The sequence below is a fragment of the Telmatherina bonti genome, assembly GCF_933228915.1.
Source record: "Telmatherina bonti genome assembly, chromosome: 23".
NCBI lineage: Eukaryota > Metazoa > Chordata > Actinopteri > Atheriniformes > Telmatherinidae > Telmatherina > Telmatherina bonti.
Genome location: NC_136632.1, coordinates 7,452,784 through 7,471,681, shown reverse-complemented (window position 1 = coordinate 7,471,681; position 18,898 = coordinate 7,452,784). Strand labels below are relative to the sequence as shown.

At 42.8% G+C, this 18,898-nt stretch overlaps 1 protein-coding gene across 2 annotated transcripts in view; it reads left to right on the top strand.

The window, feature by feature from the left end:
• apaf1 (apoptotic peptidase activating factor 1) overlaps nucleotides 1-18,898 on the top strand; it is a 63,113-nt gene that overhangs the window by 13,553 nt on the left and 30,662 nt on the right. For both annotated transcript variants that reach the window (XM_079262828.1, XM_079262829.1), the window contains exons 14-24: nucleotides 113-238; nucleotides 345-485; nucleotides 599-724; nucleotides 1,985-2,134; nucleotides 2,563-2,691; nucleotides 2,762-2,887; nucleotides 5,533-5,652; nucleotides 5,780-5,905; nucleotides 14,611-14,736; nucleotides 17,984-18,115; nucleotides 18,197-18,322. In XM_079262828.1, the coding sequence (XP_079118954.1) occupies nucleotides 113-238; nucleotides 345-485; nucleotides 599-724; nucleotides 1,985-2,134; nucleotides 2,563-2,691; nucleotides 2,762-2,887; nucleotides 5,533-5,652; nucleotides 5,780-5,905; nucleotides 14,611-14,736; nucleotides 17,984-18,115; nucleotides 18,197-18,322 (1,428 nt within the window). The remainder of the gene's footprint in view (nucleotides 1-112; nucleotides 239-344; nucleotides 486-598; nucleotides 725-1,984; nucleotides 2,135-2,562; nucleotides 2,692-2,761; nucleotides 2,888-5,532; nucleotides 5,653-5,779; nucleotides 5,906-14,610; nucleotides 14,737-17,983; nucleotides 18,116-18,196; nucleotides 18,323-18,898) is intronic.

Here is an 18,898-nt window from a genome sequence, read left to right as displayed (position 1 = left end):
AATGATTTATGTCTTTCTGCCTTGGGTAGGCTCTGCCCATCCTGTCTCCTCTGCCTTTACACCACTGTCCTGCCGTGTCATTTACCTGCTGCTGTTGTACTTGTGTGCTCAGGTGTTTAAAACCACCTCAGGTGAGAAACTCACAGAGATCAAGGCCCATGATGATGAAGTGCTCTGCTGTACCTTCTCCCCTGACGACAGTCTCCTAGCAACCTGCTCCAGTGATAGGAAAGTCAAGGTGGAGTCTGCTGGTCTTTTATGAACAACTTTATCATTGAAACATGTAAAATTAGAAGTTTTAAAAGCAAGAAAATAAAAGGGGTACGTTTTGATGTGTGTTTTAGGTTTGGAGTGCAGAGCGAGCCAAGCTGCTGAGGGTGTTTGAAGAGGAGCACAAAGAGCAGATCAACCACTGTGTGTTTACCAACACAACACGACGATGCCTGCTGGCCACCTGCTCCAACGATGAGTTCTTAAATGTCAAGGTGTGTGTGTGTGTGTGTGTGTGTGTGTTCTGCTTTTTTTACTACTTCCCCTTTTGCTTTATTCATACTCATCATGTGTCAGCTTCATATGTAGTTCATGGTTCTTTCTGCAGCTTTGGAATCTCAACAAGCCGTCCTCCCAGAACACCATGTTTGGCCACTTTAAGCCGGTGAACCACTGCTGTTTCTCCCCCGACGATACCTACATGTCCACTTCCTCCAGAGACGGCACCGTTAAGGTGACTGACAAAGCCGCCGTTCCTTTTTGTGATGCACGTTAAGCTGCACATGATTCATATGAGTTATTTTAACATTCAGCTGAATATGCTTTCATATTGCCCTGATGCATTTAGTCTTTTATTTAGTTTTAAATGCCTTTACAAATTTTACCATTTTATGACCAATATTAACCCATTTTGAATCTGATGGCAGCAATATGTCTGTAAAACGTTGGAGTATGAGCAACAAAAGGCTGGAAAAATAACTGATACAGAAAAAAAAAAACAACTGGGAGAGTGTTTGATAACTAATCAGGTCAACTGGCAGCAGGTCAGTAACATGACTGGGTATTAAAGGAGCATTTCAAAGAGGCAGAGCCTCTCACATGTGAACATCTGCAACAAACTTCATCTAAAAATTACAAAACAATTCTAGAAAGATTTTCCTTGAGGTCAAATTGCAAAGACTGAAGGTCCCACCACCCATAGCTCCAGACTTCGAGGGCCGGTGTCCTGCAGGTGCTGGATGACTCCCTACTGCAAGACCGGAGTCAAATAAAATGGATCTCCAACAGCTTGCTGTCCAGTTCTGCACAAGTCTGTTAATGATTCATTCATGTGCATCAGTTGTATTGTTGCAGGGAAACATCCAAGGTCAGGAGTTGGTGATTTAGAGAATTTGAAGGAATCTCTGTATACTTGGTACAAAGATGAAGTTTAAAACTAGATGCTGGATATTTGGGCCCTCTGACAGCACTGCATGATTTTAAGGTTAAAACTCCATTATGCAAAGAAGGAGCCATGTGTGAACATAATTCACACCATCTTCTCTGGGCCAAAACGCTTTTACGCAGCATCCCTACTCTTTGGGAATTAGGCTTGTAGTTTGTCTTATCATTTATTTATTTATTTTATTTATTTATCTCAAACACATATACAATGCAAAACAACACATTTGTGTAACATTATACCTTGTTTGAGAAGGATCAGAAGGAAACCCAAGGTTTATTTAAATACTACTCCTTATTTACAGTCTTTAATTTACACAGTTATATGGCTATATACACAGTTTACATACTAAAAGTCATCAGCCAGATGGCAAAATTTAAAGCAACAAAATAAATCATGAATTTTCTTCTTTTTTTATATTTATCCAAGAATAATTTTCCACTCCCATTTAAATGACTTGTTTTTAGGTGTTTGTACTGAAAGCATTAACTCCTTCATTCTGTGTCGACGTCTTGTGGTCTGACTGGCTTTTATGTCGCCGCGTACCTGCAGCTGTTCCAGGTGTCGACTGCCAACGAGTGGAAGACAATCAACGTGAAGAGCTTTTTCACAGACAGCGATGATGAAGAGGTTTCCATCAAGTGCAGCACCTGGACCGCCGACGGCAAACGCGTCGTATGTGCAGCCAGAAACGCCGTTCTGGTGAGCGTTACCGCAGCAAAACCAAGCGTTAAGAGTGTGTATTCACATTTTGCTGTGTTGTTTTGTGTTTTATGGCGTGTTTAATGAGTCGGCATAAATGGCTCGGAAATGGGAACAATACGTTCCCTTTGTCCTTCATGCCCTTGTTTTGTATTTCACTGGAATGTCCGTTTGTCTTCTAGACGGAGGTAAGAGTGTGTGTCCTGGTTATAAATATGTCCTCCCCCTCCTCTCTTTTACTTTCCAAAATCAGTCTGTCTGTGTCCTCCACGTCATTCTGGGAGGCAGCTCTTGTTTTTTTTTCCACTTTAAGGAGAAATTTCTGTCATTTTGTCCTTGAATCTGTGACACTCGCAGCTTTATAGAGTTTAAAACCGAGCCTGAAGACGGCCCAGGCGCTGAATTCCTGCCTTTTTGCATTTCCTCAGGTGTTCGACGTGGAGACGTCCGACATGTTGCTGGAGATCAGGACCAATCGTCTGGGCACGGTGCAGTACTGCCACGCCTGTCCCACCAGCAACCTGCTGGCCGTTGCATTCTCAAACTACACTGTGGAGGTATGCGACACGTTCACGCTTTAAATTAAAGATTATGGGTTTGTGTGAAAAAGATGTGTTTCTTTTCCAGCTGTGGGATCTGGAGGAGAATAAGAAGAAGGCCGACTGCAGCGGCCACCTGAGTTGGGTCCATCGTGTGCAGTTTTCTCCTGACGGCGCGCAGCTGCTGTCCTGCTCGGACGACCAGACTGTCAGGGTGAGACATTAGCGTGTGTGTGTGTGTGTGTGTATTATGCTATCAGACATACTGTCAGGATCGCTCTAATTATCTCGTCTGAAGGTAAAATCACGCTGTTATCAAACATCACAAGTGAACTAATTGCTCCGTTTCCCCCAGCCAGCTGCTAATTTCCCCCGCCTAATGGGGATGATTTAGCCTCGAAGCTTCTCTGCGTTTTAATGGTGATAAAACTCGTTCATCTGGATGGAAATGCATTGGCTTTAATGATCTTAAAGGCAATCAGAAGCAACAGCTGTTTATTCTTCTGCTTTGAAACTTGTTATTCCATTTTAAGCCTCCTGATTGGTCGATGTCACCAAGGTCAAAAATCCCCTCCCCAGTGGGAAACCAGAACAGCCCAGTTGCACACTTTGACAAATGTTTGGATTACCTTGTGAGGCAACATCTGCAAGATGTTTCTCTGCAAAAAGAAAATGACCGGCCTTCTATCTGCTGCATGATGATAACCCGTGTTGGGTGTGATGGCGGAGTAATCTAATTACTTCCTTTTCCCATTGTTGCAACACCGTTACCATTTCTGAACATTAAATGCAGTACATTACTGAACTGAGTCAATAAACAGCCCCAGTTCGACATACTGGCTGGTGGTTGGGAGGCTGGGTGGATTTAACAATGAGATAAATGATTGTGATTGGCTAAGACAGTTTCATTACATGGTGGCCAATCAGAGCCAGTGTTTTCCAACACAAGCCAGGACGCACATCACACACCGAAGAAGAGGAGTTGTCTCACCTGGAAGGATGGGAGATGGATTGCAGGCTTCCCCTGACCACACTGAACCCCACGTTGCCCACACCTGGTGTGACTATTGGGGTATCAGTGTGTGTGTGTGAATGGCTGAATGTGCCATGTAGTGTACAGAGCTTTGAGTGCTCAACACGACCAGAAAAGGGCTGTATAAGTACAAGTTATACAAGTCCATTTACAAGATACAAGAATACTTTATTCATCCCTGAGGAGAAAGGTTCAGATACAACCCGTCCAAGATTTTACAGACAATCGTAGAACTATTACACAGAACACAGGTCCGGGCAGTGCTCAGGCCTCGAAGCCAGCTTTATCTGGCGCTGCCTTTTAGCAGAGTGGAAAGAAACAACATGAGGTAAATGTAGGAAGTAGTAGAAAAAACAGAAAGTTTCTCTGTAGCGCCCTTGTAGCGGCTGTTCAGATATTCAACAAAAATAAAACCCTCGAAAACAGAAAAAGCACATATTCAGACAATCACAACATGAGGTAAACACATGGGAGGGCGTGGTCGGGGGCGGGGTCTCCCAGCACAGCCAGTCAGGCGCGTCCAACCAACTCGCTAGTTGGGGTCGAGGACTGGAGAAGGCGGTGAATAATAAGGGGAGTGTGTCTGTAACAGTGGGTGTGAGTGTGCGTATGGGTGTGCCTTCAGTGAGTGAGTCTGTAAGCTATCCCCCTGTTCATCTGTTCCACCTGCTGAAACGCGTTTAGCATTTTTACCAAACAGATCGGCTGAAGCAGCAGAGATGGCGATCCCGACAAATCCCACGAAAAGGTGGAGACATGAGCTTTTTTTCAGACTCCCTGAGGTCAAACATGTTGTCACGGTGACTGGCCGAGCAGTGAAGAACAGTCAGGCGCAGGTTTACAGTTCAAAAATAGTTTTTAAAAATTTTTTTATTATGACCCAAAAAAGAAAAAGCTATTTTAACATAAATGAATAAATCAGACCTTTAAAAGAGGTCAACTTAACAAAACTATAATCAAAGAACTTGTAACAGAAGTAACTAAAGCAACCAAATGAAACAAACTGACCTAACAAATGACACGCAAAGGGAAACTAAAATAGTGGCTGATCAGCTCAAACAAAACCAGACAAAGGGGACGACTAAAACCTAACTTCCCATTTCTGCCACTGGTCTGGTCCATTTAGCTGGTTCCACCCCGTGGCCACCTGCTGGTTTACAGCCAACGGACTGGAGCTGCTGAAACTCAAAGGGAAAAGAAAACAAATGAAAAACATCATACCATCACAACATAAACTAAAATGTGCCCTATTTCAGAATTGTTGTGATGCTAAATTATCTAATGTAAACTAACAAAAATATTGTCTGCAAATTAAATCCTGGTTAAACAAAATAAATCTAAGTGTATGTGTGGCTGTAGACACATCCACCACAGTCACATTGTTGACTTTTATAATGAAGAAAATACTTGAGATCCAACAGCCTGAATTTCCCACACTGGTTGTCTCACCTTATAGGTGCTTGATTTGTTAAGCTTTAGAGATAAACACACTTTATATCATTAACTAGCTGTTTAGTTTTCTTACAAAGATACTACTAGAAGTGCAGGATGAACCTCTGACTGTCTGTCGATGTGCAGTAAATGTACCGTCTGTACTACTCATGGCAACTCTTTATGAAAGCTTCTCAGAAAAAATCCTAAATCTTTTGTTATTAAACTAAATAATAGAACAAATAGTTACTTTCATTGTCAACTTGTTTTTATTACAAAGCAATTTAGTTACTAACAAGTAGTGAGTAAGTATGATTACTTATTTAAAGGAACATTCCCAACACTGATGATGATGAATTCAGCATTTACAGGTAGCTTTGTTTCTTGTGTTGCAGTTATGGGAGACTAAGAAGGTGCACACGTCCTCCGGCGTCCGCCTGAAGAGAGACGCTGACGTTCTCTTCAGCCAGGAGAAAATCGTCGTGTCGGCTGCAGACAACCTCAACAGGCTGCAGGTGAGCTCAAGTGATCTGCTCGTTTCAAATAGGAACGCTTTGCTTTTTTTGGGTGCAAGTGTAGACACACATTGCACATTATCATCTTATAATAAAATGTGTGTGTGTGTGTGTGTGTGTGTGTCAGGTCCGGGATGGTAAAACGGGGTCGGTGCTGTTTCAGTCGGAGGAGAAGGCGTCCAGAATCCGGTGTACTTGTATGTGCCGGGAGCTTTCTGCTGTGGGTTTTGGCCAGGAAGACGGCACAGTGCAGGTAAAAGACACACGCGCTGAATCTGGGGCACTTGATTGGTTTATATCTCGTGTTGATTAATGAGGCTCTTACCGAATAGCAGGCAGAAGCCTCATTGGTCAGATCTTATCTGACTCCTTCATGTGGCTTTAAGTAGTTGAAATGATTTATTAGGAAGTAGAAATTGACAGGATTACTAACTCACATTGCTGCATGTGTGAAATTGTGTGTTTTTGTGCTTTTCTGTGTGTCAGTGTGCGTTTGAATCTCCTGTAGGATGTTTTTCAGGCCATGTGGAGTCATGAGACCTGACATCAACTCTCTATCTGTCCCGTCAGTTAAACATGAGATCAGCTCCACAACTTTCATCCCTCTTTGCCTCATTTTCTCTCTTTTTACTCGGGGTGGGAAAATCAAATCGAAAAATCGGAAATCGGGATTTTTTTTCTTCACAACTTTTTAAAAAAAAACAAAAAAAAAAAAACGATTTTTTTTTTTGTTAAAAAAATTTCTTTTTTTTTGTTTTTTTTGTTAAAAAAATCGATTTTTAAAAAAAAAATAAATAAAATGAATGCACTATCAAATTTTTGTCATTATTATTGTTTTTAATTGATCTTTATACTCTCTTGGGCATTATAGCAGCAGAATGATGGTCTGGCGACTGCGTTGTTTTTTCCACATTGAAATGAAGGAAAATGACGAGCAAAAAGGTTTTATACATTTTTTATTTTGTGTTTAATCGACAAAAATCTGCAATATTGGAGAATTATGAGAATCGCAATTTAAATCGAATCGGCACCCAAAAAATCGGAATTGAATCGGGACAAAAGCATGTCATCACACCCCTACTTTTTACCATGATTCGTATCCCCAACGCCCCTCGCTGCAGCTCAGCTTTACTCGTCTTTCTTTTATTCTCCTTTTTTCCGCCTGCTTCTGCTTCTCTGCTATCAATCTGGGTTATGAATTTATTTAGGCAGAGAAGGACATCATGTGTGACTTTGTGGAAGGTGTGTTTTTCTGTGAAAGTGGATGTGTTTCTATATTACACCCCCTTCAGCAAAAGTTACCTTCTATGTAAAAACCTGACTGCAAGCAGCGTCACCTGACACATAGGTGCTGAGGTCAGGTCAGCATCCGACAGAAGAAAAAATAGTCCTGCAGTCTAAATGAACACAGGAGTTATTGATTATAATTCCAGCTTGTCTCTGGTCTTTCGCCTGCACCGTTTTGAAAAAAGCAACTTAAGACTTTTTTTATTATTGCTATCCGTTATAGAAAATTTGCCTTTTTCAAAAACCAAAATTTCTTTTGGGTTGTGTTTAAATTTTAAAATAAAAAAAATATCAAAGTTCTGCAAAAATGGTTGGAGTTTAGGAATCAGTGTCATTATTTTGTGGAAATTCAATGCAATTATTCAGAGAAAAAAACCAGTAAAACTCTAACAGAGAGGTTTTGTTTATCTGTCTGTTTGTTAGAAACTATATGTGAAAACTACAAGGCAGATTTTCATGACTTTTTTATTTTTTTTATTCTCTAGTCGAACTCAAACTCTGCTAAATTATGAAATGATGTGGAAGACACTGTGGATGCAGAAACTTTTAAAAGGATTTTTTACCACTGCACGATGGAGAAATTGCAGAAAGGAGAAATTGCAACGTTATTTATTCACCAGGTCCATAAACTCACATATCCAATCAGTTTGAACAATACATTCATATAGAATATAACACGTAGATAAATAAATAAATAAATAAATAAATTCATGAATAAATAGATTTATAAATAGATGTATTAATGAATAAATAACTAAATATATGTATAAATGAATAAATAGATAAATGTATAACTAAATAAATAAAAAAAAATATATAAATAGTTAAATGATGTATGAATCAAAGATAAATAGATGTATGTATCAATAAATAGATATATAGACTCTAAATAAATAGATAAATAAATAATACTAATAGTAAATATACTGAATCATTTATAAAACATACAGAACTGTTGTTTTTTTTATCAAAATATCAGGGGAAACGAGATGCTTATATTGCAATTTTATTTCAAAACTATAAAAGTCTAAAAATTAGTGATGAGAGTTGCTAAATTAATACTACGTTGTTTTGCTCATGCTGAAAGAAGACCTGGTCCAAGCGTATTCCGTCTTTATTTATAGTCTTCAGTATGGAAGATCCAAAGAGCCGCAGGCTGCAGACCCAGATTGTACAGAGCTGATGCAAGAGTATAAAATGTACAATATAAACATGGTAGCAGCATTTTTATGAAGTAACTCATAGTCAAACAGTTCCTGTCTGCTTAGAAAAATCCACTTTGCTTGAATCTTTTCTGTTTAGATGGTCCGTGTTACTGGACCAGTAAAGGTCGTTTAAGCTCTTTGCTTCAGGACATGTTGCTGCTTTCCTTCTCGTGTCATTTCACGTAACTTCAGTCGAGCACCGGTCTGATGACATTGTGCATATAATACAGGAAACGTGTGCAGCCAGATGGCAGAGACTGTGGCTTCTGCATCCTCCAGATGAGGCTTCAAATGTAACACTGGTCCAGCAGTTTTATTGATCCGCTGTAAAAAAATATTTACAGTAGATGAAAATAAAGTCTGTAGTTTAAGCATTCAGCAGTTCTGTCACTATAATGTCTCTGCAGATAATGTCTCCATCTCCAGTTTGTTTTGTTTTTTGAATTTGTGAATGTTAAATCAGTACTTTATTAGACATGACCAAAAGCAGTTAATCAAGGATATTGATATTTGTCACATATTTAAAGGCACATGGGTGAAAGAGTAGGGTCAATAAATAATCTACAGCCGTAAGAAATGGGAAATCTGTGTGTGAATGTGTGTACAGTCAAAAAAATCCAAATGAGGAGAAAACATGGAACTATTCTCAGCAAATAACGTTTGATTAATTTGATCTAAAGCTGTGTGGCATCAACAAATGCCTCAATGACATGTTTTAAAGCTTGGTTGATAAAAGTAGAAAGAGAAAATACTTTAAATAGCTGGATTATGTGTGTGTGAGTATGTCTTATATCCATAGTGTATTGTTTGAAAATGCTACGAGTAACAGGTTGCTAATAGGACAGTCATAACAGTACTGCACTGTCCATACAAAGCAATGCATACAAATTCAAGTAAATACACAGCAAAATAAGATTTAATCTATAAATAAAACACAAATTGTTATTTTAATGACTTTACACATGGTTTCTAAACTATATCTCGTGAAGTTTCAGATCAAAACATAGTTGTTATGTTGGCTATAATGAGTATTTTATCTGATCTGCCTTGTCTATGAGCTCCCATAGCCTCAATGACCTTTGTAGCTCTACCTTTTGGTTGTCTGCAGCAGGATATTTTATGATTGGATTATACTTTTCTGCTATTGCTTATACACTTTGTTATTTTATATTTTAATACTCGTTATAAAATAAAATGTTTGGATAAATTTCGGGAACTTTTAGCAGTCTGGGCTCCAGAACTTCTCACTGTTGCAGTTCCACAAGTGAACACCAGGTGGTGCTCTGTGACAAACTGATGCTGATTCCAGCAGAGCTTTCATTCTCTCTCTCTCTCTCTCTGCCTTTTCTGGACTTATTATAACATTTTACTGGAGGAATGATCTTGTGAGAGTCTCAGATGACACATTTGTTCCGTAAAATTGAAAAAGTGACAGCTTTGAGGGGAAAAAGTGCAGCAGAGATTAGAAAGCAAAGTTGGAGAAGGAGAATTGTGTGTGATTTGTTTGTTTTGGTTTCCTGTTGGTGTGTTATTTGCTTTAACAAATTGCATTTTCAGACTAATTATGTAATAGGCTGATTATAGTATTAGCGTGCGCCTCAATTATCTCATTATATTATGCAGAATCTGCTTATTTCCTGCCATTTCATCCCTTCATTTATTCTTCTTTGTGTTTTTGGCTCAGAATGAGTTGCTTCACATCTTATTTAATCCCATGGTGGTGGGATTAAATACTTTATATCTTTTCATTAGGCTGCTTTTATATTTGTCTTGTTTTTTATGTTTAAGCTATTCATGAGATCCCGTCAGACATGTTCCTCTACTTGTAGCGCGCCAGAAATCCTTGAGCCGAATGTGTGAAGCTGGCCAAGACATGTTCATCGTTTGAAACTTAACATGAAGCTCGGCAAATATGTCTGCCGTGCCTTTAGGCTTGTTCTGCTCAGACATTTCAACCCTCTCATCTGGGACCTGAATATTTATATGCCTGGTAGAATCCCAAGTGTTGTTTGGTTTTCTTTAATACGCTCAAAAAACCAGATGCTCTTGTGAACATGTCATGGTTTTATTTGTTCCCTGTGGCAAAGCTCATTTGTGCTCCCCAATTGCTTTTGGTGCTTTTTATGTGGATTTATTTTCTTTTTCTTTTTTTTTTTTTACATGAATAATGTGGGGAAGGAGGGCAGTGGAATGACATGCAGCAAAGGTCCAGCCAGCTGGGGGTTGAACCAGGAACTGAGGGGATTATCGTCCATATGGTTTGCTTCAAGGACTTGGTCATCAGGCCACCTCAAATCAGTTTTTTTTCCCCTTTAAATAGATCAAGTTGGGTGCAAAAGTCCACCCCTCTGCGGACTTTGTGTTGACGAGCAGATCAAGCTAAGAGGAGACGATATGTTTTCTGGCTTCTTTCATTAGAAGCCGTGGAAGACGATTTACTGTTAGTCATCATCACAGGAGTAGACTAACACACACACACACAGATTACTTTATTTCCTTCATTAAATGAATCTCAATGCCTTTATGACCCACTCTTCTTGCCGTCCTGAAGTCACTGCTTTTGCATAATCACGATCGTGCATGAAAAATAAAACACATTCATGTTGCAGACAACATGTATGCAGAGTTTATATGCGATAGCTGCATACACACGATACTCGGCTACAGGATACTGGTACTCAGCTACAGGATACTGGCACTCGGCTACTGGACAGGATACTGGCACTCGGCTACTGGACAGGATACTGGTACTCGGCTACAGGACAGGATACTGGAACTCGGCTACTGGACAGGATACTGGTACTCGGCTACTGGACAGGATACTGGTACTCGGCTACTGGACAGGATACTGGTACTCGGCTACTGGACAGGATACTGGTACTCGGCTACTGGACAGGATACTGGTACTCGGCTACTGGACAGGATACTGGCACTCGGCTACTGGACAGGATACTGGCACTCGGCTACTGGACAGGATACTGGTACTCGGCTACTGGACAGGATACTGGTACTCGGCTACAGGACAGGATACTGGAACTCGGCTACTGGACAGGATACTGGTACTCGGCTACTGGACAGGATACTGGTACTCGGCTACTGGACAGGATACTGGTACTCGGCTACTGGACAGGATACTGGTACTCGGCTACTGGACAGGATACTGGTACTCGGCTACTAGACAGGAAACTGGTACTCGGCTACAGGACAGGATACTGGTACTCGGCTACAGGACAGGATACTGGAACTCGGCTACTGGACAGGATACTGGTACTCAGCTACTGGACAGGATACTGGTACTCGGCTACAGGACAGGATACTGGTACTCGGCTACTGGACAGGATACTGGTACTCGGCTACTGGACAGGAAACTGGTACTCAGCTAATAGACAGGATACTGGTACTCGGCTACTGGACAGGATACTGGTACTCGGCTACTGGACAGGATACTGGTACTCGGCTACTGGACAGGATACTGGTACTCGGCTACAGGACAGGATACTGGTACTCGGCTACTGGACAGGATACTGGTACTCGGCTACTGGACAGGATACTGGTACTCGGCTACTGGACAGGATACTGGAACTCGGCTACTGGACAGGATACTGGTACTCGGCTACTGGACAGGATACTGGTACTCGGCTACTGGACAGGATACTGGTACTCGGCTACAGGACAGGATACTGGTACTCGGATACTGGACAGGATACTGGTACTCGGCTACTGGACAGGATACTGGTACTCGGCTACTGGACAGGATACTGGTACTCGGCTACTGGACAGGATACTGGTACTCGGCTACTGGACAGGATACTGGTACTCGGCTACAGGACAGGATACTGGTACTCGGCTACAGGACAGGATACTGGTACTCGGCTACTGGACAGGATACTGGTACTCGGCTACTGGACAGGATACTGGTACTCGGCTACTGGACAGGATACTGGTACTCGGCTACTGGACAGGATACTGGTACTCGGCTACAGGACAGGATACTGGTACTCGGCTACAGGACAGGATACTGGTACTCGGCTACTGGACAGGATACTGGTACTCGGCTACTGGACAGGATACTGGTACTCGGCTACTGGACAGGATACTGGTACTCGGCTACTGGACAGGATACTGGAACTCGGCTACAGGACAGGATACTGGTACTCGGCTACTGGACAGGATACTGGTACTCGGCTACAGGACAGGATACTGGTACTCGGCTACAGGACAGGATACTGGTACTCGGCTACAGGACAGGATACTGGTACTCGGCTACTGGACAGGATACTGGTACTCGGCTACAGGACAGGATACTGGTACTCGGATACTGGACAGGATACTGGTACTCGGCTACTGGACAGGATACTGGTACTCGGCTACAGGACAGGATACTGGTACTCGGCTACAGGACAGGATACTGGTACTCGGATACTGGACAGGATACTGGTACTCGGCTACAGGACAGGATACTGGTACTCGGCTACTGGACAGGATACTGGTACTCGGCTACTGGACAGGATACTGGTACTCGGCTACTGGACAGGATACTGGTACTCGGCTACTGGACAGGATACTGGAACTCGGCTACAGGACAGGATACTGGTATTCGTGAGGTAGTGTGTCCAGGTAGGTTGAAGATTAGACATAGACAGAATCAACAGTCCAGGGATTTCCTTAAAGATGAACATTTATTTTCCGTGAATTGTCCATCATACTGTTTCAAAGATCAGGGCAATCATTCACCAGTTTTATATCCCTTTCCTTCCCTCTCTCTCCTCGCGAACTCCCAAAACTGATTACTCATATACCCCATTAGACACACACCTGATTTGATTTAGCAGAAACCATTTCCCCATATCACTATCCCCAGCAACCTTATTCTACACCAACAATAATAAACAACCCAAATTCCTAAACAAACAAAATACACAAAAGGAATACCAGTTCTAACACATTATTTCAAATAAACCCACACTTAAAGAAACTACAGAAGAGGAAATCCTCCACTTGGTTTCTCCCAATCACCTAATCTAGGAAGTCCCTCACACCTGCAATGAGGAAGTGCTGGGTTGGCCATTCCCCAACACCTATCCTGCAAGGTGGAGTTAAACACAGAATAATGTTAAATGGTAACACAATGAAAAATGCAACACAATGCAAACACTAACAACCTGGGATAGTAAGTGCAGCATGGTTACCTGGCAACAGAAATAACAGAATAAAGTTAAAGGAACAAATATGAGAAAAGGTAAAATTTAGGAACAAGTGGTGAACAATTACAATTTCACCCACTTTGTCACAGTATGAAGCTACGTGAACCGAGAGATGCAAAAGTAATATTTAAGTATCAATGCACCTGCTAAATAACAGCCAATTAGACACTACATTTTACTATCAATTGGTATCTAAGACTCGATATTTTCATTTGATTAATTTTTAGCACCACTAATACCCTAACTTAAGGCTTCTGCCAGTGGGTACTAGCCACAGGGAACACTGGGCAGGTCACAAGTCCTCGAAGGGCCATCGTGAAACAAGTTAAACCCATTTTCTTATTTCTATACAACTTGTTTCAACCCTGCTCTACCGTCGTCCTCCAGAATGACAAAGTCCTCATGTTTCCATAAGCTAACCATTTCCAGCAACCATCCTTCAATATCATCACTGTTCTTTATAAATCGTTACAATTAAATATACAAATAATCGTGACGTCCATACTTTCCACACCATAGATGTTTCTGCCGATCCGCTGTGTTTGTGCGACACACTTCTTCCAGAACAATACTTGTTGTCAAGCCTTTCATGGAAATCCAACCATGTTTGAATTCATGCATCAGTCCTCAGCATGATGATTAATTTCTCAAGCCAAATTTCCCTTTTGTCAAAACACTTCCCAAAATCTGCAAATGTTGCCTGCGTGGTGGTGCTACAAGCATTAGCAGTCCTCCTCTGGAGACTGTGACTGTCTGTTGAAACATTTCATGTTGCCAACTTGTTTCACGCTTGACAAAATGCTGAAACTCTTTCTGCCAGTGAGACTAAAGCATCCTCATTCATCCTGTGTAGGTCCCTGTGGAGATGTTCAGGTCATTGTTCCCCCTGCAGCTGCATCCATATAAAGATCCCGTCCTAATAAGTCATTATAACGTGTTACCTTATGGCAGAAAAGCTGTCATAACACATGATGGCATCTTCATTTCCTGGAGGTTTTCTTCTGTTTTGTCCCTTGTAATAACATCCCCAGGGCTGCCAGACCTCCGGCGGGCCTTCGTGGCTTTCGCCAGACTGAGCTGTAGCGCTCAAAGCTCACATTTATCCCCCAGCTATTCATCACCATCAAACCACTTCTTGTCTCCTTCTGGGGGAAGAAAAAACAAACTTCCACCAAACTGACAGTTTTATCAGTAAACTTTGCGACTCTTTCTGTTTGCATTTGTTTTTGCTTTGCTAATGTTTCTACTTTGCACCTTTCCAGGTGATGGAGGTTCCATCTGGGAAGCTTCTCGCCACGCTGCTGGGACACACCAAGACTGTGCTTCACTGCCAGTTCAGCCAAGACTGCCAAACCCTCGCCACATCCTCCGAGGACTCCACCATCAGGGTAGGCAGACAGCCTCTCCTCCCTTTCTCTTTCTCTTTACGTCTCTCATGTCTCTATCTCTGCGCGGCGTTTCGCTTCTCCTCATCTTCATCGCTTTGTCCCTTACCCATCAATCACCTTCTTCTCCTTCCTAATCGATGGCGTATTCTTTCACCTCCTCCATCAACCTGCTTCCCATTTTTCTTCCCTGCTATTGATTATCCTCCCCCCCTCCATCGCCATTCCTCACCTTGAGTTAAAATACCTGCTGTTGTGAATCATTCATCCTCAGCGTGTCTCAGGTCTCCGTGGTGTTTTCACCTTCCCCTTCGTGCCGTCGGCCTCTTCACCCCTACATTCTTCATGCCTCTCTCCCGTCTCCTCGCCTTCTTTTTCCATCTCTTTGCCTCTGGCTACACCGCTCTTTGTGCTCTTTATCTCCCTCTTGCTCCTGCACTGACCGCATGCAAGTGTGTGAATATGGTATGTGTGTGTACATCAGGCCGTTACGCTCTGTCAACCCCACCATTCATGCTCTGTTGCTCATCCCCCCCTCTCATCTCCTTCTTCTTCATCTCTTGTTTGCCCACAGACCTGTCTGCAGCAGCACTTCCTTCCCTCTCTGACAGCGCAGCACCTTATTCTGTATTCATGTGGCTGCTGCCTCCAGCATCGCTATTCTCACACCATCCGCCGCTTGTTCACAAGCTATTCCCATTCATGCTGTTTGACATGAGCTTGCTGGGCAATGGAAGCGCGTATTTAGATGTTAATGCGAACGCAGAGTGAATGTAAAAGACACCGACGTTAGTTGGTGGTGGGTTTTAACCTTCAAGGCAATAACGGGGAGAAAAGATGCAACGTTGCACATAAAGCCATTGATTGATGGACGATTGTATCTCTTGTGCCCATCTCTGAGCTTTAGATTGTTTCCCTTACCTGCTGATTTACCTTCCCCAAATGTATAATACTGCCGCTTTATATTCTCTAGTCCAACGTTTTAAATTCACAGCCACAAATGCATAAAAAGAGGGAAGAAAAACATGAAATGCTGTGATCTACGGCACCGTTAACAGCGTAGTAAAGCTGCATTTCTGCACTCAGGGACTGGCATAAATATTCCACCTTATGTATCCAGGAGGCAGTGCTGGATGAAGTGTTGCTGCTACGCCGTTGTGCAAAGAAAACAAGGCCGCAACATCTTTGCACATCTTTTTGTGTCTCAAGGAAGGTCATTATGTAAATCTACTTCTTTGAATTGTGTCTGTTTTGACTTCCAATGTGGCAGCTTTGGTTCTTTAGGACCACAGTTCTGCAGGTTTTTGATGTATCACTTCTCCAGCACACCTGACTCAAATAATGAATCATTGTGCTGAAGGTCACAGGCTGTTTGAGCAATTTCATTAGTCAGGTGTGTTGAAGCCGGAATACATGGAAAACCTGCAGGTCAGCCGCCCCCGAGGGCCGACTTTGGACACCCCTGTTATATGTGGCATGGCAGCGTTTCGCACTATAAATGACAACTCAGATGACTGCATGCATTTATGCTTTAAGAAAGACACTGTTCTGGTTCTGAAATGGTTCTAGAGTCTCTGAACCTTGGTGCCTTGTGTGGAACCAGCCCACATTCACACCACTCTACTTGGAACCAAAGTGCGACGACTTTGCTTCCGAAATCACCAATAAATTTGTTTTTAAAACACATTTTGTAACTTTTTGACCTTACAACTCTGCGTCCGGGACGTGCTCGATGACACAGTGACATCTGTCAAGTGCATTTCTAGAGCTGCTGCTGCCCAGTTGAGGCTGATAAAACCGACACTATAAACTTTTACATCCGGGACACGTCGCCTCACGGTATGATAAGGAACTGGCTGTTTGGAACACGCAACGTTGCTGATTCAGCCATGAAACACAAGAAGATTAAAACAGAGAAAGAGACAAAAGAGTCATCATCAGATGACAGGTAACAGGTCAGGTAGGATGCAAGATGGATGCTGAATTAGCCGTCGATTGGGGGGGGGGTGTGCGTGATGGGAACATGTGTCTGTAGTGTATCTTTAACGTTAAATTAAAAATTTAAAAGGTAATGAGCTTTGATTTTGTTACACATTGCTTCTTTAATAATTGGATGTACTGTGATGAGCGGGGCGGTCACCATGGTAACATAATCATGACTGCAGCTTCGGAGGGGAGACGTTGCTTTTAGACCTGTCATGATGTGAAGTTTCAAGCGGTTTTTTCTCAGTTTTGGTTTCCTGTTTTATTTTGTAGTTTTTTTTCCTGTTTCCTGTGTAACCTTTGTTTTTGTTAGTTAGATTAACTGGTCTCGTTAGTTCATTCTTTACACCTGTGTCTTGTTTAGGTCTGTCAGTATTTCTAGCCCTCAGTTCAGTTGTGTTTCGCTTTTCCATTGTGCCCGTCTAGCTTGTCTTTGAGCCATAGACTGTAGATGAGAGATGGACGGAGCCTCTGGTGGTTAAATGTGAAGCCTATGCAGAAGTGCCAGAAACTGCAGTTCCCCCTTCCTCCACTAGGGGCTGCAAAACAGAGCGAATCCCCATAGACTCCCATGTTAAAAAGACAACTTCACAGCAGGAATAAACATGTTTACAGTCTGGTTCAAAAATCCATTTTAGGTTTAATAGGTCAGGTTTACCTTCATGACAACTGTGGGGGGAGTGAATTTTTTTCCAACTCGCCCGTTTAAAAATAATTTAATCTCGAAGTTCGGCATATCTAGGGGTGCGTCCTTTTGATTGACAGGTACCCGATCTCCCGCTTCAGGTAAGAAGAACGTAGAACAACTGCAGTTTTTAGCCGGTTCACGTGACTTAGCTTTAGCCCGCTTACCTCTGTTAGCTGGTTAGCTCCTCTTATCTCTGAGTTTGCTCGATGTCAATCATCCGCCATGACGCTCACAGCCCCCCTCTCAGCTCCACCTCTTTGCCCATATTTGTATTTTCCGGGTGAGATGACGTGCATGCCCCTGCCAAGATGGTGATTGTAGGAACTGCCCACGAGCTACAATTCAGCTCTTCAGAAACCTATGGGTGACGTCACGGAGACTCCGTCCATCTCTATATACAGTCTATGGTTTGAGCCTGTGTTTAGTCACTGGCCTTCTGGAACCTACTGTGCGTCCGCTCATCTCTGAGTTTGGGTCTTCATCTCCACCAAACTCTGACAAGACCAGAGAAATGAACTTTCTAAAAATAGTGATCTACTAGTTTTAATCCGAGCTTGTTGTCTCTGTTCCTCCCTGCAGGTGTGGAAGTGGCAGTCCGGCGAGTCGAAAGTCCTTCAGGGTCACAGGGAACAAGTCAGGTGCTTCTCTTTTCTCTCCGTCTCACCAAATGACAGGAGGCTGCTCTCCTGGTCCTTCGACGGGACAGTGAAGGTGACGCTCGTGCACGCTCGCATCACATGTAACCGCAGCGTGAAACCAGACATTAAATAATCTGACTCTGCTCCCCATCAGGCGTGGGACACGGAGAGCGGGGACAAACTGCAGGACGTCGAGGCTCATCGAGGAGCCATTCTGTCCTGCCACGTCTCGCCAGACGGACGTCTCTTTGCCACCGCCTCTGCTGACAGAACTGCTAAGGTTCAACACTCATACACACACATACACTCATCAGATGCATCTATTAGTGCCTCCTGTAGCAGCGTGACCTATTACTCATCAGCGCCGTCTCTCAAAGCGCCCTCTGAAATGGTCACTGATGACATTTACACATGGATGTGTTGCTGTGTGATGTCTAAGGCTAAAGGTTTCACCAACAGATCCTTAGTGATTAGCATCCAGCAGATGTTACCTACAGGTCAGTCTGTCCTCAACCAGCTGGCCACGCTGCCTGACCACGAACGAACCGCTGCCTGGGTGCAGTTTGTGCCAGGTTTGTGGTTACCAACAACCCCACGCTCGACTTTGGCCTGACTTTCACTGACTCGTCGGGCTGAACGGCAGTGAGACCATAAGCTCTTTGACACCAACTCCTCGTCAGCGTCATTAAATATTTGTTGGTTTATGTTTAGATTTATACACATGTGATTCATTCATGGGTGAGATTTGATGTCCCGGCATCAGAAACAATGCAAAGCTAATCTATCCGGCGCTTGTGAAGCCACCGCCACCAAGTTTCACACGGGAATTTAGATCTGGTCGCCGGCCAAGCTGGCA